We start from the raw sequence: 25,035 nt of genomic DNA, 5'->3' as shown, positions 1-25,035 counted from the left end.
GCCTGCCAGTGAAGTGACGTCAGCCGAGACGGGTCCCGTTCACTTACAGTGGAGTGGGCGGGGCGCGGAGATTAATGACGTCAGAGCGAGCGGAGGTCTGCGCCGTGATTGGCTGAGAGCGGTGAAAGTGAGCGTCTGTTGCTGAGAGAAAAGGGAGAGGGAAAACGGTTTGCAAAGCGGCAGCGATGCGACGGCTGCACCACACGAGAGTTGACTATTTCTGAAAAATAAAAACTTTTCCAACTCAGTACGTTCACCGTGTTTGCTTTAATAACAGAAAGGAGAACAACAACAAAGAAAACACACCCTGAAACAGTTCAATTCTGTGTGCCAAAACATAATTTGGCACATTGTGGTGCTTTGACTCTGCCGCAGAAACTTGTGTCAAGAAGAAAGGTTGATGCATTATCACTGTCTGCTCAGGGACGGCACTTGTGCTGTCAATTATGGTAAACATACTCCTTTTCGAAAGGGGAGGGGGCATTTGTGTGTTTCCATTGGCTCACAGATGTGTGCTCCCTCCTCTCAGCCCTCCCTCATGCTGTTCCTATGGTTCCTAAAGCTCTTATTGGATACTGTAAAGTTTGGGACAGGACACCGGTATGGCTCAGCATCCCAGCCGCCATTGGTCGGATACCCCCGTCCGTCAACTACTCGTTGACAGTCGGCCACGCCCATTGCTTTGAGACTCCGCCGCTGATTGGCTACTGTACCTGTCAGCGACCTCTCATTGGTCGACTCGCCCAGCTGTTAGTGGTTCATTCACCATTTTGTGACTATAGTGGAAAAGAAGACCGATAGTTTTTTATATCCTTGTTTGAGTTTCTGTGGGAGAAAGACATGTTTTACGGAGGAAAAGTAAAGAGTGAGCCCCGACCGCACAGTCGTCACAGCCGACAGCTAAAGGATGTTAGCAAGAGTTGCACGAGTCTCCTCAACGTCAAAATGAGACCGTAAATCTTTCCGTGGAGAAGGGAAAAGCTCTGTTTGGGTGAGTTGAAACTTAGTTAGCACAAGACAGTGAAGCCCGACTGATTTTTATCGTTTTTTAAGGAGCAGCGAGTTAGCACGAGAGCCAGCCGTTGCCAGCCCGTGGTGGTCCGGTTGCCCCGCTACCGTCCGGAGCGACAACGCTAGTGAACCGAGGAAGAGCCGAGGAGAGAAAGGGGAGGGGTGCGACTGTAACAGCCTAAAAACTTTCTGAAATGTTTTACCGCAGTCCCACGGACGACTGAGAAACACTCAAACCCTCCGTGTTCTTCGATTTACAAGAGTAACATACGAGTGGAGTACTTTTTCCTTCACCTCAGTTGCCGAGTTTAACGTGGAGCACCGCTAGCGTAGTAAAAACAACCCACCGAGTTGCAGCACTCCAGCCCAAATGTTTACTAATAGCTACGCAGGCTTATTTGCTGCGTATAAAACAGACATGGGAATAAATAGTCCAGAATAACATCCCGGCACACTGGCACACTGTGTCATATTGTGCCACGGTTGCGTACTACGACTACTACAAGCACCATTACTACTAACTGAGCTGCTTACTAGAGCGAAAAGATTTTGCAAGTTTTTTAGTAAAAATCACCACTGAGTAGTCCGCGTCCTCTCCGGATCCACTGAGGAAGCCGGAATGTTTGCGTGTACACTCCAGTGATTATTTGCATGCCAAACATGGTTGTGTGGTGAAGAATTATGGGCTCGTCTAGTCGGGATAATAAAATGAAACCGGTTGTTTTTGTGTTTGTTACCGAGCACGGTACGGCACAACAGACCGCCTGACTGCCTCGAGTCATAATACTCCTTTGACATTGTGTAGCTCCTCTCCCTCGTAGTACTCACAGAGATCAGCGCAAGAGAAGCCGGGGATGCGTTCGGTGTTTTCTCGGCTTTTCCCTCGTCGACACTCCACTTTTCTGCACTGCAATCCCGCAGTCAGAGTCGGAGCACCCGTGTCACCTCTGACTTCAATATATTCGAGGTACATTGTTTCAGTGACAGGAATTCAACCCTCGCCTTACGTGTGCTCATCTGTCCTGCAGATTTCCACTGCATTCCTCACATCCTCATTATTGCACTTGTGTGGCCCTTTGCATACATAGCTTGTTGAGCTGCTGCCCATTGATGTGGCATTGACAGTTCTGCCATTTGGTTCCAATCAGGAGCAGTTGCCCCTGATCTATGCTACGACCTCCTGATCAATATGGGTTAGGGCACACACAAATTCCAGCCTTCTCTGTTTCTTTTCTCCATTTTATTATATATATATATATATATATTTATGTGTGTGTATATATATATATACAGTCAGACATGCCATTCTCTCACAGCTGCCAGTATTATAGTACGTCACAAAGGATGTTCTCCATAACACTTTCATGCTCACACACACTTCACAGCTCGCCCTCTTGCTGAAATATGTTTTCTTCCACTTGCCGTGTCCGTACAGTCACTTCCCACTCATTCATGAGCACACAAACTAAAGCGTGTAGCAGTGAAAACATGTCCTTTTTTTTTTTTTTTGCTGTTTCATGTGTGAGTGTGTTCCCCGGTGACCCACTTTGAGGGCAAAGCCGCCCTGCCATGCTTTAAGTGTACGGAGGGCCACGGTCGGCGTCACAATCACAGCAGCCTCACCATCTTTCACAATAACATATGTGTTCTCCTACAACACATTCTTCCGTCTCCATCCCTGTCCCCGTCACTGCAGCCCCTGCGCCCATGCAGACACCCATAAAATGCTTTTAGGAGAGGGATGAGCTGCAGTGTGTGAGTGGTAACTACGCTTACACTGACACATGGTGCAAACGCAGCGTTGAAGAAGGTACACACAACCCGGAGACAGACGTATACAGTCTGATATGTCTCGTGTACTATAAGCTGTTTCGATGCCAACACATTTCATGTGCCATGTTGCAGTGGGGCATAGGCTAAATTTGCTACAACTGACTCAATAAACTGGCGTTGCGATAGAGTGTTAGAGCTGTTTATAATTTCTGTACAACTTAATTTTCTTCTGGAGTTGACAATGAGAAGATGTGTCCTTATAAATGACTGTGTGCGTGTGTGTGTGTGGGCTTACATGATCCCATGCCCGACCTGAAAATATACTGCCTATACGACATATTTGTAATCTAAAATTTTTGTAATAATAAACATTTTGACTTTTAAATGCAATTGAGAGCTCTTGTGTAAAAAGTCTTAATGTGGCACAAGAGATGTGTGACAATATATAGGTTTTACAGTATATGCATGACTGCACCATAAATACCAGAGAGGGTATTTGATGTGTGTAAAGTTTGTTGTTGCTGTGCTGCGGAGGAGTTTTATGTTACGCGAACGTTCATTGGGTGCAACGGCATCTTTTTGCTGTTTAAGGAGAAGTCCAGTCCGACGCCATGGAGACGTTGACTATCTGTCTGTTCACGATTTACTATAGCTTTGGATTAGACCAGCAAATATCTCATTCTGACCTGCTGGAAGACGTCTTGATTTACCTCTTAGCTCAAAGGACAATCAGCATTTTATCAACATGATATTTTTGGTCCTAATTTTAATAAACAATTTATGCACACAAGAGAAGAGATTCTGATTCAGATTTTCTTTTTGCATCTTGGATTACCTTTGACAAATACTAATGGTTAGAAGTCTGCAGTTATCCCCAATTTAGAGGCTGATTGTCGAGTACATAGTGTGTGTGTAACACTTTTGATCTTTTAGGGAGGGATTAGACATGTAAAATATTACTTCTCATATATGATATTAAAGTAATTATGGATAATTTGTGCATAAATACCTTTAATTATCAGTGTAATTTTGTGTAACCTATTTGGCTGGTATTTGGAATTTGAAATACAGTTTTGTGGACCAGACAGGATGCTTTTCCAAACACGTTTTTATGGATGGTGTTAGCAGTGTTCAATCAATTTGATTGAGTTTCTATGATAAATACTTGCAGAAAATACAAATACATAGTTTTGAAAATAAAGATAGATCTGTGTCTGATTGTGAAACTCCTCTGTAATCTGCAGGTTGTGCACATAATCTGCCCGTTGTATCTTCAAAGTTACAGAATGTGAACACACGCACATGCCTACCTCAGGCTTATCAGCCAAAGCCCGGGGTCGTGAGCATGACCAAATGCATTTTTCTAAGCTAAGATCAGATTCTCTCGAGTCATTTATTCAGCCAGTCAGTCAGCCATGTGGCCCTGACTCCTTCCTGTATTTTCCAATGCTGCGCAGTAACGCTACAGGACCAGTGCTCCCAGTCCAGGCCTCAGTATCTACTCTAATGAAAGAGGCACTTTGCCTGGCACTGGTAGTGGGCACATTCCTGCAGTCACTGTTTTCTTCCTTGCATTCATGCTTTTACAAATCTTCTTTAATTAGAGAATGAATAATGTACTATATGCTTTTTATATACATCTCTTAATTTATGTTATTAATATATAATATACAGCATATCTTTTATTTTTATTTGCAATATTTTAGATTGATGTGGTCAGAAGAACTTTTACAACTATGAAATGATTACAAAACCTCCTGTTTAATTTGTTCACACATTTAAGAGGAATTAAATTTCTGTGATTCGCACAAAATGTGTATCCTGTGATACACATATACGTGAACAGATTTTCACACACATTAATAAGGCATTATTTTCAATTCTCCACATCTGCAGGAAGCGTTACAGTACAGTAGATACACTCCCGGTGTGAAACTACAGACGTGGCTCTAAGAGAAAAGACAAACATCGGTATCAATATTAGTAAAAGTTATTGACAGGGAACGATCAATGTGTGTGTGCATTCTGCTGCCTTGACAATGAAAGCAGGGGACAATAAAATGAAACCTGAAGTCTGCACATATGATACGTGTTGTTTTGTTTCAGGACAGGGGTTAAAATGTAGAGTCAGTGATGTGTGTATGAAAGACGGGTTGTTTATTAGTCATTCAGACCCAGGAAGAGATGCTTTTCTGTGCTGCAGGAAGTGCAACTGCTGCGTTACTCATTTATGTTGAACATTGTTTGTCGCGGCAGGCAAACAGTTAATGACAAGGTCACCTTATGCGCGTTTGACAAACTTTTCCAGTGCAGGATGGTCTAAGTGTGCGTTTACATCTGTATTTGTAGGAATTCAGACATTGGTGAGTTGCCGAGCTTAATCGAGGGGAGCACATATGTGCACGTCTGTGTACGCGCCTGAGTGTGCGTCGCTGTTTTTAGCCTGTAATCTTGCATCAGTGAGTGTTTGCCTGATCCCTTGCCAGCGTTTTAATTTCCCTAATTTTGGGCATATCTAACCACGGCAGATTATTCCTACTGTATTGTCTTTTTTGAGGATGTGTGTGTGTGTGTGTGTGTGTGTGCATGTGTGTCAGTATCAGTGTGACATTGACAAAAGACGACTGGGAAACACTGAGACATCGAGACTGAGTGAGAGAGGGCTGGCGAGCGCTAGAATGACTGTGGAAATTCCCAGTGACTACACAAGAACGGCCTATTTGAACAAACATCCAAACAGCCGCATGCTCCAACCACCCTTCTCTCTCTGCCTCCCTCCCTCGCTCTCTCATGTTGTCGGTGACCTCACCCAGGCCACTGCCAGCCCTTTTCCTTCCCGATGGAAGTCAAAATAAATGCCGCGTTCATTCCTGAGTTGATCATGCAGCATCAACTCCGTAATGCCTTGCGTGAGAAAGCTGCTGCATGTCGAAAAACGATCAGGCGACCTGTAGTATGAGCGTGTGTGTGTGTGTGTTTGTGTTGGTGTGTGTGTGTGTGTTAGATGAAGGGGAAGCGTTTTTTGGTCTCTGCATGCATTTAAAATTGAAGAGATACCGGCCTCGTTAAAGGGACAAATTGAACCTGGTGACTTTGCATAATAACCCTTTGTTTGTTTCTTCATCTATTGTGTTCTTCATTTAGCGTTTTTGCGGACCCATTTATTTTTGACTAAACGAATCCATGAAGCTAACCAGTTGAAACATCAAGGCTTAGATCAATAATTTATCACATTTATCACAACATACACCCCTTTTGCCAGTTCATTAGGTACACCAGTGAATTAAATCTAAGTTTTGAGGAGGTTGTGATATTCAGCATTTGTTTACAGTAACCGAGCAAGCTGTTGATTCAACTGTATTTTTATTTTGGATGTTACTTTTTGTAGAACTGTTTCATTAAGTGAACTGTGTTGTGTTGCACTCGCACATTTTTCTATTATATTGACAATTGCGTTTGATTCACTTTTCTGACTCTTATAATAGATTGCATTCATTTTCATTGGTGTACCTAATTTATTCATGTGACTGGAATTTTTTTTTAATGCATATTAAAAAAATAAATAATAATAATTCACACATTTGTGTTCAGCCAAAAATGAGGTATTGCGAAGAATGTTGATTTTTAGATTTAAAAAAAAAAAACATCTTTTATTTTTGTAATAAGGAATCATTTTAAAAATGCAGTATGGTGGCTCAGCGTGCTGCATCCTAAAAAACAACAACAACAAAAAAAAAAAAAAGGGTAAAACACAAGGGAATTATGACATCTTCATCAAATTTAACATTACATACACTGCAACATATACTCACAATACCAGCAAATACAAAAAAAACACAATGCAAGAATGGAAATATTTCCAGGGCGCTTGTAAAAGCCATCAACCTGTTGGGAGATGTTTCTTATTGCATGGAAACATGGAAAATGGAAACATTTCCATTCCATTGCTTTTCTGTATACGCTGGTGTTGCGAGTATGTGCATTGTGTTTGTGTTCTGTTGAGTTTTCTGGCGTATGTGTTGTCATTTAATTAAGACATTGCCTTAATTTGCTGGTGTTTTGTCTATTTGCATGTGTTTTCTAAAGTTGCTGTGCCTTGAGCTCACTCAGCCACCATAATGTAGCTTTCAGCAATGTTGTAATCAAGGTTTTACCTACATTTGAGACATGATGCACGTTAATAGTGTCAGTAGAGTCAGGAAGGCATGGAGGATGAATGAGCGCATGCTTCCTATATTGAGCCGATACAGTGTAGCACACTTACTCCAGGTATGACGTCATTTTTGTTCTGAGCAATTATGAAGATAATAAATGACCACCTGTGTTCTCCATCTCCCTCTTCCTTCCTAGCCTGCGACACAGAGAAGAGAGGAACGAAAGAGGAAAAGTCAAGGAGGACAAAAAAGAAGAGAAGTGCCTTAGAAGTGGAAAGAGAGAAGCGACACAGAAATCTGCAGCACTTTGTGAAAAGTGAAGAAAATGGGACCGTTGAAGAAACACAGAGGGCGTTCTCCCCCATTAACTAGAGGCAGAGGGGGGAGGAAGAGAGGGGCATCTCAGCCCCTCCAAGAGAAAGACTCCAAAAGAGTCAAGAGGGAAATGTTTGTCAAAACCACACAACACACACCCAACACTCCATCTAAACGCAGACACACTCCGCCCACAGCCGCCAACTCTAACGTAGAGCCAGTCACAAACAGCAATAGCCCCGCGGGGGAGGAGCCTGCCGAGCTGAGGAAACCTGTGGAGGCCGCTGAGAAGGATGGAAAGAAAGCAGAAGAGAACGTAGAGAAGGAAAAGATAGTGGTCACAAATGGAAACTCTACCATGCCCTCAAATTCTGAAACATCTCTTACCTCTGCCCCAGCGCCACTCTCCACAGCGACGCCCCCTCTAGCCACCAATCACAGTCCAAGTTCAGGCTCAGTCTCTAGTAGGAAAACAGCCACATTTAAGGCCCGCATACCCAAGAAAAAATACACATATGAGCACTTTGCTAACAATGCATGTGCCATGTCTACCATTACTACCTCCAGCTCTACACTCATACATAACAGTTACTGCAATAGCAACAGCAAAATAAGTGACAGTGTGAATACTCCTAATAATAATTTCAAGAGTACAAATAATATTAGTAATAGCATTAATGAAAGCATTAATGTTCCAAGCATCCATAGCAGTAGTGTCACTACAGGTGGTGTTAATAATATGAATAACAGTTGTGCTGGGAGCCATAGTACTTTTATCAATAGCAGAAGAAATAATTGCTCAGGTAATCCGCTATCATTGCTAACTGTGGATAGTAAAGCTACAGAAGCAAATCACCTTGTTTCCACTGAGGATAAACCCCCCAGGACAGCAGACTTCCAGGAAAAAGAGTCTCAAGCTGGGGAAAATGAGTCGGAAGGGGCCCCCAACTCGGTGCGCTCCTCCTCGACTGATACGGCCAGCGAGCACTCAGCTGACCTGGATGCGATGGAAGCGACGGGACCAAGCCTTCATCAGAAAAACTCCCACATCCCAGCTCCTCTCCATAACTCGCACCCTAAAGACGTCAGTCTTTCGCAGGGGCTAGCTGAAGCTCTGGCCAAAGGTATGAAGAACCAGAGAGTCCTGGCTCGCCAGAATGCGTGTGGGGTCGAAGCTGCAAATAACGGAGACTCTTACTTTCCGTCGCCCGTGTTTAGGCCAGGGGTGGTGCGTAGGGTGTGCGGAGGCACTGTTGAAATCCAGCTCCAAGGAGAAGAAACTCTCGTTAAATACCCTTTTCATGGAGGAAACATGTTGTCTTCATCTTCTGGGGCTAAGAGCACAGTGGAGTTCATTTTAGATGCACCCCCACCTGGCGTGGCACCTGTGGCTGTTGGGACCCAAGTGTGTGTGCCATTTGGTGGAGAGGAAGGGGGTCCTCTGCTGTACAGAGAGGGGATTGTCGCTCAGGTGGACCCCCACCCCGGCGTCTCGTTTCCTTACCAGGTGCTCCTGAGTGAAGACAGAAAAACCCAGAGCGGAGGGGTGGGAGAGGCGAAAGAGACAAGTAAAGCGAACGGTCAGGCCCAGTGGGTGTCCCGACAGAGCCTCAGACTGCTCACCCCTCCCTGGGAGGTCTCGCATTTAGATGGCGGGAGGGCAAAGGAGAGAGAGCGGGAGAGGGAGAGGGAAGAGAGGGAACGGCGGGAGGAGATGGAGGTGGAGAGGGAAGTCTGCCAACTGAGTATTGGAATGGGTGTGCTGGGAGGTGGTGCCAGGTTGGGTCATGGCTACTCACACGAAGGGGTCACGGGAGGACATAGCTATGGAAATGTACATCCACCTAGCCATCCCTCCTCCGTGACTTCTGGCGGAGCCGCCAGCACGCTTCACGGCTGCAGAGATAATTACTCCGAACGACAGAAACAGCCTGACACTCCGGAAGAAGATGTAGAGGTATCTTGTTTCAGCATGGGTCTTACCAGTGGTCCAAAACCAAATGCTGGAACATCTCAGCACAGGAACATCATCTCCAAGTCCAGCGTCTACCCTCCCTCCTCCCCCCAGTTCTCCTCTCTGGTCCGGGGCCTGGGGACGCCCCACCTCTCCACCATAGCAGCTTCTCAGCCACCCCCTTCCCCGGCCTTGCTGGGGTCCGAAATTAGCAACGCCTCTTCAAACCTACCTCCATCCAAAACCACTCCCTCGCAGACCCTTACTCCCTCTTCCGGTGGGGGCTCCTCTTCTACCTCCTCTCGCTCCAGGACCCCTCTATCATTGGCTCAGCAGAAATACAAAAAGGGTGACGTGGTGTGCACCCCCAATGGTATTCGTAAGAAATTCAACGGCAAGCAGTGGAGGAGGCTCTGCTCCAGGGAGGGCTGCATGAAGGAGTCTCAGCGTCGGGGCTACTGCTCTCGACACTTGTCCATGAGGACCAAGGAGATGGAGGCAGCAGGTGGAGAGCGGGGAGGAGGAGGAGGCAGCAGCTCAGGGACAGTTACTCCTTCTGACCTTCGGGGGAGGGCAAGCAGTGAGTTCGAGTGGGACGACACGTCGAGAGAGAGCAGCGAGACCAGCAGCCGAGGAGACTCCAGACCCCGCTTGGTGCTCCCCTCCCTCCTCCCTCATGACCTGTCGTCACGGTTCGACTTTGATGAGTGTGAGGCCGCCACCATGCTCGTGTCGTTGGGGAGCTCCCGCTCTGGCACCCCCTCCTTTTCTCCCATCTCCAACCAGTCGCCTTTTTCCCCTGCCCCCTCTCCCTCCCCATCTCCACTGTTCGGCTTCAGGCCGGCCAACTTCTCCCCGATCACCGCCTCCCCAGTCCTGCAGCACCGGAGGCACCGGCAGCCCAGTGGCACGGGGGGAGGAGGGGGAGGGGGCAGTAAGGCGGCAACCCCAGGTGGAGGAGGAGAAAGGGAGAGGCACACTTCGGGCATCCAGCCCTCCTTCCACAGTAACCTGACATTTACAGTGCCCATGAGCCCCAGCAAACGAAAGCCAGACGCGCCTCCTCCGCCGCCCCTCCCCTCAAACCACCACGATTACACACCCAAAACAGAGCTGGAGCAGGGAGACCTCAACAACTCTTTCCGGGTGCTGTCCCCCCAAACCCCGGCTTCGAACTCCCGCACGCACACGCCCACTTTCTCTCGACCCAGAGGGGTGACCACCCCGTCATCCAGCAGGCCCCCGTCTTCTACTGCTATTTCCCCTCCTCCTCTGCTGGTGTCCCCGACCCCTCCTTCCCCTCTCACTACGGATGGAGGGCCTCGTCGTGTGGTCCCTGTATCCCAGCAGGCCTTAAGGGACTCCCCTGTGATTGTGAGGAATCCTGAAGTCCCACTGGCAAAATTTACAGAGTGTCCCATGGGTAGAGGAGTAGGTGGGAATGAGGGAGGGACAGATAACACGTTATCTAAAGACACTGCCACCGACCCCCTCACTCCTCAACCAGTTTCCGGCCTGCAGGTTCCCGTCCCGATTAATGCCGCTGCAGCCGCAGTTCCCAACGGCACCGTCATTCTGCGGAGTCCAGCCCAAACTCTGGTGCTCGTCTCCCCGACACCTTGCTCCCTGCCCTCCGCTGACACCCATGCCACCCCCCTGCAGGCCCTGTCAGTTACAGTCAGCACAACAGGCACCGCTCCCGCTCCAAGCAGCACGGACAGCTCCGGGGAGCAGGAGGAGAGCAAGAGCGCGGCGTTTGGCGGCGAGGTCCAGCAGCCAGTCCCCTGTCACCCTTCTCCCACCGCTCTGCTGCCTCTCATCCTGCCAGCGGAAAGCCTTCACCCTGTCCCACGGAAAGACATCATCATGGGACGCCCTGGCACAGGTGAGGATTGGTGCATTCGTGTGGGTCCATTTTGTATGTGAGTTCAGCCGCTCTGAAGGATTCCAGAGAAACTTTCACTGTAGCATAAATATAGAAATACATGCTTGGAGATTCTCCCAAAAAAATATTGTTTAGTAAAAATACTAAACAATATGTTTTGTTAATCAGAAAAATATAGATAATAACAGATGATCTTGGACATTGAATTAAAATGTGGAATATATAATAATGTATAGCAATTCAAATTCACAAAACTCAACTTTCTATTTACCTTTATTCTTACATGATATATAATAACTATATAAATGCATTTAAATAAAGAAATATTTCCCTCTCATTTTTAACAAACTCAAATTTTGACACCTTAGTACCTGGGAAGGAGTATTTTGCAACAACCCTAGTAGTGTGGCACCACTTGGTTAAGTGCTCTCTGGGTTTCAGTACCTTGATACATTAAACTGACCAGAACATGATTCTGATAATAAACAGTATATGGTAATTTCAGTTATTAGACAGCGGAGGGAAAACATCCTTTACTTCTGACTCTGTGGTCTCAGTTAATGCGAACGCTCTCTTTACTGGCCTTGAACTAGCATGTTTTTGCAGCAAGATGGAAATAATTCCTACACTCAGAAAAGATGATGTGATTGTGCAGCTACATCCTGTTGTAAAGCACCGAGGAAGAGAGTAAAATTGTTTTGCATTGTTGTGAGTTTAGCTGAAGTTACTGGAAAAGACCCAAATATTTTTTTAAAAAAATTAGAAGGCTGAAGAAAGTGTGTGTAAATACTTTATGAGTTTCTCTTTTTTTATTTTAAACGCCACACACACTGTTCCTATTTCTATCTGTCACACAGAAACACAGACACAGAGTTCTTGAGAGGAAGTTGTTTTAAAACTTCAATTTCTTAATGACATTTTCCTGTCAAGCAGAATAGTAAACAGAAAACACAGTTATTGATTTTATTTTTTATTTTTTTGAATTGCTAAATACCAGTCAGCCACTGATATGCTCATCCAATACACATTCAGCCAAACAACCACAATGATTCTGTTAAAGATATATTAAAATGTTGCACAATGTTTATTTCATATAATAACCAATGTCTAAGAACACCCACAGTGTAATAGGAGGTTACATTCACATGATCATGCCTCGACCTCTGATGCCAGTGAGAGAAACTCCTCTTAGTCAGCGTGCTGTTGTCCCATATGGCTCTACTCCACCACCCTCACATCTGTAACACTAAACTAAATGCTGAGGCCCATCACATGACCCACGTAAACCCTGGAACGAGCACCTGTGATTCGCCAGGTTACGACTAGACTCCTTGGAATCGCTCCTGATGATAAGGACAGAAACACAATAGAGCAAAGAGTTTTCCACACTGTGTATAGTACAATATTTAGGGATATATATTAAATTATAGGTGCATGTCACAGGCAAAAATTACCAAAGTAGAAATCAAGTCTCCTTTGATTTTAATTTGAAATGGAAGAGGGACAAAAATAATTTCTGTTTATTCGCGTGCGAGTGTGTCTCGGAGTGTGTGTGTGAGACGGAGAAAATAAATATATGCGAGGACATGCATGCTGTGGTGTTTTTGTGCTTTCTGTAGGGATTAGTCCGCACGTTCCACAGGATTAGCTGTGTTGATACTGGGGAGTCCATCTTACATTTTCAGTCGTTATAGAGAGAAACTTAGTGGCTGAGTTGAAGCCCTCACACCTCACCTGCCTCGTATAGACGGTGAAACTGCACGGGTCTGTGATAGAGAGGGAGGAAAGAGTGAAATAAAGGCGGGATGAAGAGGAGGAACTGTTGTCAGAGATGCTACACAAGAAATAAACATTTAAAGACAAAAGCAAAAATGGTTGTGGAACGTACGTGTGGGCTAGATGAAGAGAGAATCTAGGCCAGTTTCCCCCAACTTGTTTTTGAGTTGTCTTGTCTTTCAGTGAGGACGACGGCATGTACATTTATATTTATATAAAAGGAGAATCCATATTTTGTCTAAATCCTCTTCCCCTCTGTCCAGTAACATGCTTATTATATGTGTGTGGCTGACTTCTTGACCCGGCTGTTATTGTCGCACTTACTAGAAACTGTTTCCCCCAGCTCTCGCTGTGTTCACGTGTTTGTTTGTTTAATAGTGACTCATAAGACGATGTAGTGAGACAAGGTGTGAGCAGTCTCCTTGGCCTGTGATGCCGAGGTGGGTTGCTTCAAAGGTGTGTAGGATATATGCAGTGAGTTTCAGTGTATTGCGTGGGCGTGTGAAGAATTCATTTTTCCTCCTGTGTGGGAATATGCTGTACTATGGAGTATGTGAGTGTGTGTGTGTGTGTGTGTGAGAGAGAGAGAATTATTCATCATCAGCTGAAAATAAGAGCCTACTTTTCACTTCTGTTATATGCGGACACGTAGTTTAGTGTAATTCACTTCACCACAGCATTTTCACCAGCGCTGGTTTTGTACTTACTGCTGTGCAGACGTTCACGAGTGTGACTGGGTAGTGGACAGGAAAGAGACTGCTGTCATTTTGAGTGTGTGCTCCCCCCGCAGCAGAAGAGACACTAAATGAATGAATGCTGTCTATTTGTGTGAGCGCGCGCACGCTCGGCTGTGTGGGTATTCTGTTTGCATACAGCCGTAGAAGAAGTGTGAAGTTCATGGGAAAGTAGGAAACTGTGCATGTGTGTGTGTTTGCGTAGGCGTTGGTGTATCAGCAGGAGGCAACCTTTCTGAAGTTTTAAATGTTAGTTTACTCTTTTTTGAAATATGTTTCACAGTGTTTGTCTGGGTATGAAATTGATATTTCAAACGTTGCGTTTAATTTTCACTCTGTCGTCTCTAGGAATTGTTTAATGCACTCACTACAAAAACAAAGTGGAGGCTTCTTTTATTTTAAAATATTTGGATTATTATAAATGTGTGTCTTTGTGTAATAAAGACACACACACGCTCAATAAAAATGTGATCATATTTTTATCCAAACGTGCGTACATGTGTTCATGTGAGGGTGGAAAAAAAATTAAAATAACGTCACTGATTATTGAAATTCTCCTGTGTGGGTTTGCAGTTAATGACACATTAAACCTATTCAGTGATACTACAGGTATCAGACGGCATTATTTTAAGAAAACTACTCTGTACTGAATAATTAGATGGTTAAATAAAACGTAGTTAAAATGTTCAGCATGCACAACTTGGCTTCTTTATAAATGAATTAAACCACTGTGAAATATCTTGCACTCACCCTAACCCTAATAAAAGGACAATTACATCAAATCAATATCGTTCTTCCACCTTATAATTGTATATTAAAGTCTATACATAGTGTAGATATCATACATACAGGCGAGTATTTCCTCTCTTTTGTTTGTTCAATACAGTTTAATCTAACAAACACGCAGCTATTTGCTGGGTTTTTGTGAATTCACTCAGAAATAACGCAACGATCCCCTGACACAATTAAGCTGACACTGCCGCACATTTTTAACACAAAACATGTGTGTGTGTGTGTGTGTGTGTTAGTGTGTGTGTGTGTGCGTGCTTTCCTACATGAGACATGCTAATGAATACATAAATGGAACGTTGTTTTAAGCATCTCCGTAACTCGAAGCTAAAAAAGAACTGTTAGCAGCAGGGTGAAGGATGAGAGTTTTGTTTATTTATTTATTTTTTAGCGGTGTCACATGCGTGCGTGCGTGTGTGTGTTGCATGCTGTCTATGTGTTTGAGAGCCAAGTGTCAATCACGGAGTACCGGATATGATGTGTGAGCCGCCAAATGTCTGTTGCCATGGCAACAAAGCAAACATCACACTGATGTAGCTTGTACATAACACAGAATATTCACAAACAGAAATAGCAGCCCCTGTGTTTGTGTGTTTGTGTGTGTCGGGCACGTGCGCTCGTGTCACTTTTCGCTGGAGAGAGGAGGAACTTCAGCGCGCTCACACGTGTGTTTACACGCCAACATGCTATTGAAGGCTGCTTCTCCCGTTCTGGGGATTTTTAGTCAACATTCCTTGAAAACAGAAGCGGATGATCAGAGGGTTTCCTTCAAACTGTGACTGAGGTCACTGTTCCAGGTCAAATATAAATCACAAACAACACTTCCACGCCTTCCATTTTAAACGTTAAAATTCCTATTATTGGCACTTTTTTCAAAAAGCATTTTACTTTGTTTCTCTGAGCGAGTGTAGCGTTCTTGAACGGCATCAGTTGAGCTCTGAGGTCGGTGCACAAGGTGTGTGTGGTGTCGCCAACTCACCAGAAACACCAGCTCTCGCTGTACGACCACGTAGTGAAACTGCTCTGCATGATCATGGTTATTAGCATCACTGCTTGGACAGAAGATATATTTTGTCACATTTTGAGCATCTTAAATGAATATGAGCTATACAGCAGGTTTCAGTATTGCTCATATGGCTGTAAAGTGCATAATTCTCTGTCTCACTCGAACGTGCACGCGCAGTTTGCGCAACACTGAGTAGAAATGTCACACACTCTTAAGTACACGTGAGTACACTTTTTGTTATTTTTGCTCTCGGATATGTCTTTTTCTCTGTTGTCCCGCCTTCCTCCATCTCATTTGTGATTTTTCTTTCTAAAGAATTATGACACAGTTCTTTTTTAACCCTTTGCTCCATCGCATTGCAGTGGCTTTGCTTCCCCTCCTTTACACTTCACTCTCTTCATCCTGGTCTACCCGGATACGGATACCCGGGAATAACATCCCCACTCCCTCCCGCCCCTGCTTTACGTAACGCTTAAAGCCCTGCACATCCTCCCTGGCCATGGCAACAACCACATCTGGATCACACAGCCATCTAGACTGGCACTGAAGCACATGTGAAGCCCTCAAGACTTACCACAAAAGTCATGTGGAACAGTAATCCTATTTTCTATTGGGCAATGTATACTTTGGGGAGCTTCTCAAAATGCGCTGGTGCAGTGGGATTTCTTCATCAGAGGTAGCTCTAAGACTTGGCTCTGTACATGTAAACTTAGAGCGGTTCGGATTTTTTACTGCCTATGACGTCCATTTCTCTGGAGAGATCATAGTTTTCATGTGATACCAAAGTTTGACTTAGTTCGTATTTTGCTTTGGAATTTCTTTCCTCTCTTTCATCACACTGTCCTCTCCTCTTCTTGAATCTGTCTCCATAGTCTTTGCACGGGTTTTCTGGTGCTGCCTGGTTCTAAGGTGTTTATCTGCAGACTACTAGTGCCACCAAATGGCCAAAAACACACATTACAAGTTGCTTCAGTGAGTGGATGAGGAGACCTGGGTCTCTGAGCACTGCTGTCAGCTTAGTTTCACATATTTCCTAAGTTAATTTATTCATTTATTTTTTTTTTGTAGTGAAGAACTTTAATGAGCCTACATGTTCTTTTATTTAAGTGTACAGACCCTTTCCTGTTGATTCTGACTATTCCCATTAACCCTCAGCACAATGATCGGAGTGTCCATTTTGAATGTTGAATGAAATATGAAGTTGTTGCTTATTTCATTTTAACAAGACCAAAGCTGGGAGTGAATTCAGTGTCTTTACCGAAGACCATCTGTGCTACACTGTCCCTCTCTGCGTCCTCAAGACCCCACAGAAATCATGGGTTATGTTTATTTTGACGCGATAGATGGTGATGGTCAGTGGCACGCTAGTGACCACGGGCGACACGGGAACCTGTGCGGTGCCCAACATAGCTGTTGCCATGGTAACTGCAAAAAAAAAAAGACTGGTGGATCGAGTTATAATTGGACGGAGCAAATGGTGGGTTGTGGGAGGGAGGACCAGGGTGGAAGATGAATTAAGGGATGAGAGAGAGTGAGTGAAGGCAGCGCTCTGCCTGCATAGCGCCAGTGCAGGTAAAGAGGAGGAGGAGGTAAAGTTTCTTATGTGATGTCTCGTGCCATTTGATAGATGTAATTGTTGGGGGGGCATGCATACATATGCACTTGAAAAGCATGGTGTCTGTGAAAAGAGACAGCCAGTGAAAGCTGCTGTACACCTACACAGATACCACACTGCCAGCACGGCAGCAGGGAGAGATACTTAAGCTTAGCTGAGGGGGAATTTCTCTTCTGCTGTTTTTCTTCACACCTTCTCTCTTACTCTTGCCAATCTGCACTTATCTCTATTTTATGTGACTAAGTGCTGAAATTCTGTGGTTTCCCACTATCATCTTATGTTCCCTTGGCTGCAACTTTATGTGCAAGCAGTCAACACATTTCTTTATCTGACCTGCACATCTCTTGTCTTCAAATTACTGTGACTACCACGGTCGTCTACTTTTATACAAACATTTGCAGTATTTTGTTGTAAACTGAAGCGCATTTTAGCCACATTCTAACAACCTCATTTTGAATAATTGGTCCGATGTAGTTCATTATACTAAGGGCTTGTAGTGTTTACTCAGGGTTGTAACCACTGAGCAGCCACAGTAATCCCTCATCTCCACCCGTGCCCTCTTTCACCCTCTTTTCCTTTCACTCATTGAGCCGAGCTGTCCAACTCCCTCCCCTTAACACGCTGTGTTTGTTGGATTGACTTGTTGAGAGCTCAGAGCAGTTGATAAGCCTTAATCTCCTACTCTCTGTCTCTTCTTCCCATGCCGATTAGTTTAACCCTTCATAAAACATCCCAGACTTAAAAGAAAAACATGCTGCTACATTAGGTCAAAAAAGAAAATTCAGCCAAAATGAGGAAAGGCGCTGCTTACAACGTTTTCCTCAAGTTTCGCATAGCTGCACAGATGCAAATGTATTTTTTCTCTTTGTTAGGGAAGTGTAACCCAGAGCTTGGAGGGTTAACATTTTTACTACTGAGGACATCAGCTGCCAGTGGCTCTCATAGCCTTATTGGTCAAATCTCAAGCTCCTGATGTGCTGACTGGACTGTAGAGTGGTAATTTAGTCCCTCCCAGTATTGTATTCTTTTTATGGACACATGAACTTCTTGACTCATTACAACAGATACTTCTCTTTTTGTCTGGTATGTGTAATAATGCCTTTAAATGCTTTGTGCCATACTGCCTCCCCCATCTCTGGCCCCCTACACCCTTCTTCCTTGTAAGAGAAGTTTTGTTTTCACAAGTTGTTTTCTCTCCACTCCCCCTCCCCATTGCCTCACCGCCTCCCGCCCTTGCTGCTTCTCCTGCTGAAAATGACTAAAGTCTATTTTTACCCTCTGGTCCTCTCCTCTCTTAGTCTGTTCCACCCATTTTCCTCTCTTTATAACCAACCTATACTCTCCTGTTTTCAATTCCCCCTCTCTCCCTGTCTCCCTTTCTCTCTCTTTTGCTCTGAGTGTTACATCAGAACATTTGAAATTTGGTGTAGAGGAGCCACATTTGCATGATGGAAAGATGGAAAAATGTTTGGGGATTTCAAAGGGCTTAAACCGTGGAAAATTACATCACTAACCCCCCTAGTGTTGGCTGTGTCTCTGAAAGCAAAGTAAAAGTGTTTGTCTCATCCTTTACATTTACATGGCTGATTTATTAAACTGTGAACATATATTTTCATCAAAATGCACAAGTCTGCAAAACGGCCTAATGTAGGGGGCATGCCAGTCTGACTCCAGAGCCGTCATGACCCTTCATATAAGCTACTGTGCACAGAGCGAAAGAAGCGTGGCAGGTAAACAGTAGAAAGTACAGCAGCGCCTCCCTGCATCCATGGTCTTTATGGGTATTAAATCTCAAGCCGAGCATTTGTAAGGGGGAGGGATTTAGTCGAACTTGTGTTAAGCCATTGGTTGGCCTACATCTGAGTACTGGAACTTGATTGGGGCTTTCACATGTCAATCAAGGTTTACTACGAATCATCCACCAATGACTTGAGTACAGGGTGGAGCCACAGCAAGTAGCACAAAAATACGCACTTTTAAGGCGTTATCTAAGCGCCAACTAGTATTTGTATACGGCTACAATAAAGCTACATTGGTGTTTGCTACGTACTAGTATAGTATATCAAGATAAAGTTGAGGTTTTTAGGTAGTAAGAGTTTGTGATTGTAAAGCCGGGAGTAATTTGCATATGACTGACATTCCAGCGCACACTCTGGCCAATCAGAGCTCGCAGCGGGCGGATGACGGTTGGCCGCATTGACCAATAGCGGAGCTGGATTGGCCGAGGAGGGCGGGACAAAGGCTGGGCGAGGTTGACAGGACGAGAAGGGAGGGGGTGGGGGGCGAGCAGCCTAGTTTACAACAAGAGGAAGAGGGAGGGAGGGAAAGAGAAAGAAAGGGCCAAGGCTTGCTAGAGAGAGAGAGAGAGAGCACCAGACAAAATAAGGGGAGTAATCTCGGGCTGCGAGCTGTGGAGATGGGATACGAGGACTTTTCTGGGCCAAAACAACACTCGTAACTGTGTTAAACGGACCGGACGGTGTGCGCGCCGATGTCGTCCGCTTGAAGTGACTAGCTAACCTGCTGTAGGCGGACGGACCTCTCCAGCGACTTTAACCCAGCGCCGCTTGTATTAAAGCCCCCCACGCTCTGCCGGGTTCAGGTCCTGTGTTCGGGCATCTCTTCAACCAGGCGGTCATTTGCTGCCTTGAAAAGCTTGACCAAGAAGGAGGAGGAGAAGGAGGAGGAGTAAGAAGAATACAACAGCGATTCACCCCCTCTTCTCCTCGCCGACTGGAGTCAGGAGTCCTCACCGTGTGGTAGTCTCATCAGTTGCTAGCTAACGTCAGGTTTGTGGCCAGATTGGGCAGGTAGGATAGCAGCTGCTAGATTAGAGGCTACAGACGCTGGGTAGTAATATTGTTAAGTAGCCTGGTTCCTGGTAGCCAAACTGATAGTGGGCTGGTAAAGGACAGGGTGATGGATGAATGCACCAGATTTACGGTCAGCGACGTCTGCCTGTGCGTGCTTACCAGGGATGAGCCCAGCTTGTTTATCGTACCTTTATAGGTGATTTTGGCCGGAAATCGCTAGGTTAAAACAGGTGCATATCGCACTTGGTAATAGGAGTTAGTGTTTTGGGTAATGCACTTGACAAACAGGACCCCGACTGATTATTTGGGCGGCCAGTACTTTGTCAGTACTTTGTGAATACATCTTCTGTAGTTGAGACATGAGAACAATTTCGCCTCTTTTGCCCGTGTATGTGCGGCGGGTGCACGACCAGGGGCGTTCCCGAGAGGTTGGTCCAATTTGGAGCGGTGCACTTGAGGCTCCTGTTATTGCAAGAGGCAGCTAAATGTGGTTCTCATATGAATCAGCACGTATTAAAGTCGGTGCTTGAGTGAACGGTCAAAACTCGGATAATAGGCAGTCACACTGGGACGAATCACTTTGATTACCACCAATTTCTGCTTGTTGCAGCGCTGCTAATCCTGATCGATACGGTGCTCTCTTGCATCAGCCCCTCGATTGTTGAGTGGGGGACTTTGTGTGCTTTTCAGTACCGGCCAAGCCCACCTGCCTGCAGATGTATTGTAGCGCAGAGCACGGTTTGTCATGGCCCAGGAAGACTGCGTAGTTTCCGGGCGGATGTTTTAACCCAGGCCGTGGATGGGCTAGAGGCCTTGTTAACCCCTTCATGGCCAAGCTGCTGTAGTAATGTAAACAAACAGGGAGAGAGGGCATCGGGGGTAATTAGACCAAAGGGAGGACGATCATTGCCTTCGATCATAATCATCTGGCAAGTGGTCTGTCTATACACTGTTGCATTTTTACAGATTTGCTAGTTTTGCTCTTTACTGTAATCGTTTAAAGTACATTTTGTCCACAGATGTTTGTTCCGTGTGCGTTATTAGATTGCGGCATTCTGCGATACACAGAGATGGACTGTACTCTCCCATTTTAATTACCAAAAAGGATACCTCTTCCAGACACATCTTAAATGAACCCTAAAACGATGCAGTGATTATTGTCAATGATGACTGCAACCTGTAAGGATGAAGCGGACACCACTGAGCACTTACCGCCATCTGTGAGCTTCCCAGCGAAACCAGCTCGAGATTTTGGATCAAAGATGTTTCCTCACCCGGATTGCTTTTTCTGGTAGAAGGGAGATTTTGAAAGGACACATCCTCGTTATTATTATTATCATTATTATTATTTTCTTTTTTTATTTGAGAAACATCAAGGATTTCATACAGCCATGTTCTCATCAGAGAATCCTCAGTATCTCCGCCAAGGATTAAGCATGTTTGGTTAGTCACCATCACCTACTTTTTATGTTTAGTTGACAATATAGTATATCTATTTAATCAAATCTGTTAATAAATAGCAGGATTTCACTATTGTTAGTGTCTACCTCTTCTTTGAGGCTTTGAGGATTTTATGAGGTAATCTATATTCAGTGAAAACTTGTTTTTGTTCCTGGCAATAGAAATAAAGATCATATTATATAGAGCATTTGATTTCATTTATGATCAGAGTGTAACAGCTTCTGTTCTCCATCCTGCCTGTTACTGAGAACAGAGAGTCCTTTTGTGCATCTGCTGTTGTTGAAGTGATTTAACCAGTTAAGTGGATGTAGGTCTGCTACCCTGGCAGTACTAATTTCTTAATAATTCTAAAAACATTGGTACTTTTTTTCCTCTTTTTCCACGTAACCAACTGCCTTCACCTACTATCTCCGACGTTAACCAGCTCCTGTTTAGATGGCTGAAATAAAAGTGTCTCATGCTGCACTTTTTGTTCCGTCTGGAACCAAAATAGCAAAAAAAAAAAAAGGATGCATGATCAAAGTACAAATGAAATTATTAGATTTTTATCAGATTATTAGAGTGTATAGTTTTGTGCCAAAAGTCTTGACTCCCCATATAAGGAAACAGCTTCTTGATAACTGGACGCAAGAGAGACATTTTTTTTAACACATGAAGTTATGGACACGCAGCGATATTAATAATTGGTACCGTTTTTCTTTGCAGTGTGGACCAATGTGGAGCCACGTTCAGTTCCAGTCTTCCCTTGGCATTCATTGGTCCCTTTCCTGGCTCCCACCCAGTCGGACGCTTCTTCTCAGCCAGGAGAGGGCCAGCACCCAGTCAACCAACCCCAAGCAGCTAGTTTAAAGACAGGTGGTGTATACAATCATTGCTGACATAGCTGAAGAGAATATGTCATTTACATTTATTTTAATTCTGTTTTGTATACCATTATTGTTTACTTTGCCATGGATGAATCTTCATGTCTTTGTTGTTTTTCTTCAGAGTGTCAAGGGGTGGCAACACTGTCACAGGAGCCTGCAGAGGCACCTCCCACCATAGAGCGAGGCCCCCCACCCCGGCCTCCCCCTTCCTCTGATGATCCGCCTCCAGAGAAGGAGAAAGGAGATGCTGAGAGAGAGAGGCCCGACAGTGAAACTGAGAGTGATGTGGACGATCCGTAAGAGCACTTCTGTTTATCACTTATCATTTTGTGGGTGAAGCTGTTAAGAATACACAGAGATGCACACAGCACATCAGTCATTCTGATATTATCGTCCATCTATTAATCTGGTTATGTATTTGTCCCAGCCAGGCTTCACAGCAATTTTCTGTGTGGTACTGTGTACCCACACATACAGTAAGGGAGTGTGATATTTTCTGTATCCTCGCTCTAATTTGGGCAGAAGAGCTCGATGCCAGAACAAAGCAGATGGGAACAAAAGCATTCCATCTCTGGTCTCTATCAGTTTATGAAAGGCAGTGGCCAGGCTGTCAGCCATTGAAATGGATGAGCTATCTTCTAAATCTGCTGATGTATTTCATGGCAGATGAAGTAATTGTGCTCTGTGCCTACATCTGATAGACCTAAAGCTTTAAGGTATATAATACCCAGTTACTACCTGTTGTATATTAAAGACTCCTTATGTGTAAGCCTGCATGTGGACATGGTCCTCAAGGAAAACATAAAGATAACAGATAGCGGGATGAGTTTTTTTTGTTTTTTCTGTCTCCTTTAGCTTCCTTCCGGGAGTCGTTCCAGAGCAGCCCCTCTCTACATCACCGGTGAAGAGACGTACTCAGTCGCTCAGTGCGCTGCCCAAAGATGGAGACAAGAGCAGCCCAGGAAAGGTAATTTGAAATTAATTATGTTCACAGACAAAATTGTTATCAACATTCTTTTAACTAAAATATGTCATGTTTTATCCCTGTCTTTCTTGCTCACACTTTCAGAGGGAGAAGGACCACATCCGGCGACCGATGAATGCATTTATGATTTTCAGTAAGCGCCATCGAGCACTGGTGCACCAGCGGCACCCGAACCAGGACAACAGGACAGTCAGCAAGATTCTTGGGGAGTGGTGGTACGCTCTGGGGCCTAAAGAGAAACAGAAATACCATGACTTGGCCTTCCAGGTACACAGATAAATTTGCAGACTGAAAAAACACACATAATTTAAGAACTGGTGTGTGACCAGGTCTACCACATGTTATATATATTCCTTTTCTTGAACCCAGGTCAAAGAGGCCCACTTCAAGGCCCACCCGGACTGGAAGTGGTGCAACAAAGACAGGAAGAAGTCCAGCTCTGAAGGTCGTGGGGTCCCAGGAGGCAAAGACATCAGAGAGAGGAGCATGTCTGAATCCACAGGTTGGTCTTACTGCTGTTACTCACTAGCTACTATACACTGCATGGATGTAAATATAGTGTCTGTCCTGTCCATTGTTCTTATCTTTCCAGTCCTTTAACAGAGATTTTTTTGCCTCTCGTTAGAACCCCATTCTGTGGAGTTGAAGGGTGTCGGTCCAGGTCTGGTGGGTGTGTCTGAGAGGAGTACAGGAGAAGGACATGTGGGCCAACTTACCCGACCCAGAGCCTTCTCTCAAAGTGCCATACACAGCCTGGAGCGGAGTGACAGGGGTAACACACAAGCCCTGGCAGAACTGGCTCAGGTAAGAGAGAAAAGCATTCAGCTGCCAAGATAATCATTACTTCAGAATTTTATTTTATTTTTTTATTAAACAAAGGAACACAATACAGAACATTCCTTGACAACATCACAGAGCATGTATGACAGCGCGAAAGAAAAATGAAAGAAAAAAAAAACATTGGGGCCCAGAAAGCTGAATAGTAATGAGGGGAAAATAAAGTGGACAGTTAAGACGTCACTGGGGTCCCCCTCAGTTAAAGAGGTATCTTGCTATAGGTAGCCACCTCCTCACAAAGACAACTGAGCAGTTAAAGCCGCCATTCCATACACCTCCCTCAGCTTCTGTTTCTATTGTCCCACTGTAGGTCTCTGTGGATTCATCCATTTTATTGTCACCATTTCCCTAGCAGTCATCAGTAATACATGTAACAGGTGCCACTTCAGAATTTTTGGTTAAAAAACAAACACGTATTTAATCAGTGCAGTAGAACTAACTAACTAACTAAAAACAGGTGCCAGATGTTTTCATTCTATCTTGTGCTTGAGAACACACGGATAACAGCAATGAGAAGCCATCCTAACATCTCATCACATCCAGTGTAACCGCTTGTCCCCTAGAGGGTCGTGGTGGGGCTGGAGCGGATCCCAGCTCGTCCTAACATGTTTCTAAATTTTTTCCAGATGTGTGGGGATGGTGGAAGTCAGTTTTCGAGCCATGCTCCTCCACTGTCACAGTCGCAGCGAGGGGTCAGTGAGGACATGACCAGTGACGAAGAGCGCATGGTCATCTGTGAGGAAGAGGGAGATGATGATGTCATTGGTGAGAAACAAGCCCTCCTCTTCTCATGAAGGCACTTTAGATAAGAGATATTAAAGTGTTAGCACACTGCTTCGTATGTCACTGACTCCTTTTTGTAGATTTCCAACAACCACACGAATATTCAGTTGATTATGAGCTGTAAACAAGTCATATTTAGCTGTAGTGTATTTTTCTTTTCCACAGAGGACCCTTATCCTAGCAGCTCCATAGACCTCAAGTGTAAGGAGCGGGTGACTGACAGCGATAGTGAGAACGGCTCAGGAGATGAAAGTGATCGAAAGGTAACATCATGTGTT

The 25,035-nt window shown here is 44.8% G+C and overlaps 1 protein-coding gene across 10 annotated transcripts in view; it reads left to right on the top strand.

Moving 5' to 3' along the window:
- The first annotated feature begins 774 nt into the window (after nt 1-774).
- The window catches only part of cicb (capicua transcriptional repressor b), a 36,503-nt gene continuing 12,242 nt past the window's right edge, over nt 775-25,035 (top strand). For 8 of the 10 annotated variants that reach the window (XM_047598362.1, XM_047598361.1, XM_047598364.1 and 5 more), the window contains exons 1-10: nt 775-991; nt 7,135-11,092; nt 21,992-22,141; nt 22,274-22,448; nt 23,008-23,119; nt 23,222-23,404; nt 23,507-23,639; nt 23,763-23,941; nt 24,601-24,739; nt 24,923-25,020. In XM_047598362.1, coding sequence (XP_047454318.1) covers nt 7,264-11,092; nt 21,992-22,141; nt 22,274-22,448; nt 23,008-23,119; nt 23,222-23,404; nt 23,507-23,639; nt 23,763-23,941; nt 24,601-24,739; nt 24,923-25,020 — 4,998 coding nt within the window. In that variant the 5' untranslated portion in view covers nt 775-991; nt 7,135-7,263. The remainder of the gene's footprint in view (nt 992-7,134; nt 11,093-21,991; nt 22,142-22,273; nt 22,449-23,007; nt 23,120-23,221; nt 23,405-23,506; nt 23,640-23,762; nt 23,942-24,600; nt 24,740-24,922; nt 25,021-25,035) is intronic. The other 2 variants (XM_047598359.1, XM_047598358.1) reach the window with 1 other exon arrangement.

This window comes from Mugil cephalus, chromosome 11 (genome assembly GCF_022458985.1).
Source record: "Mugil cephalus isolate CIBA_MC_2020 chromosome 11, CIBA_Mcephalus_1.1, whole genome shotgun sequence".
Taxonomy (NCBI): Eukaryota; Metazoa; Chordata; class Actinopteri; order Mugiliformes; family Mugilidae; genus Mugil; species Mugil cephalus.
Note: the sequence above shows the minus strand (reverse complement) of the source record. Positions and strands in the feature narration are given on the sequence as shown.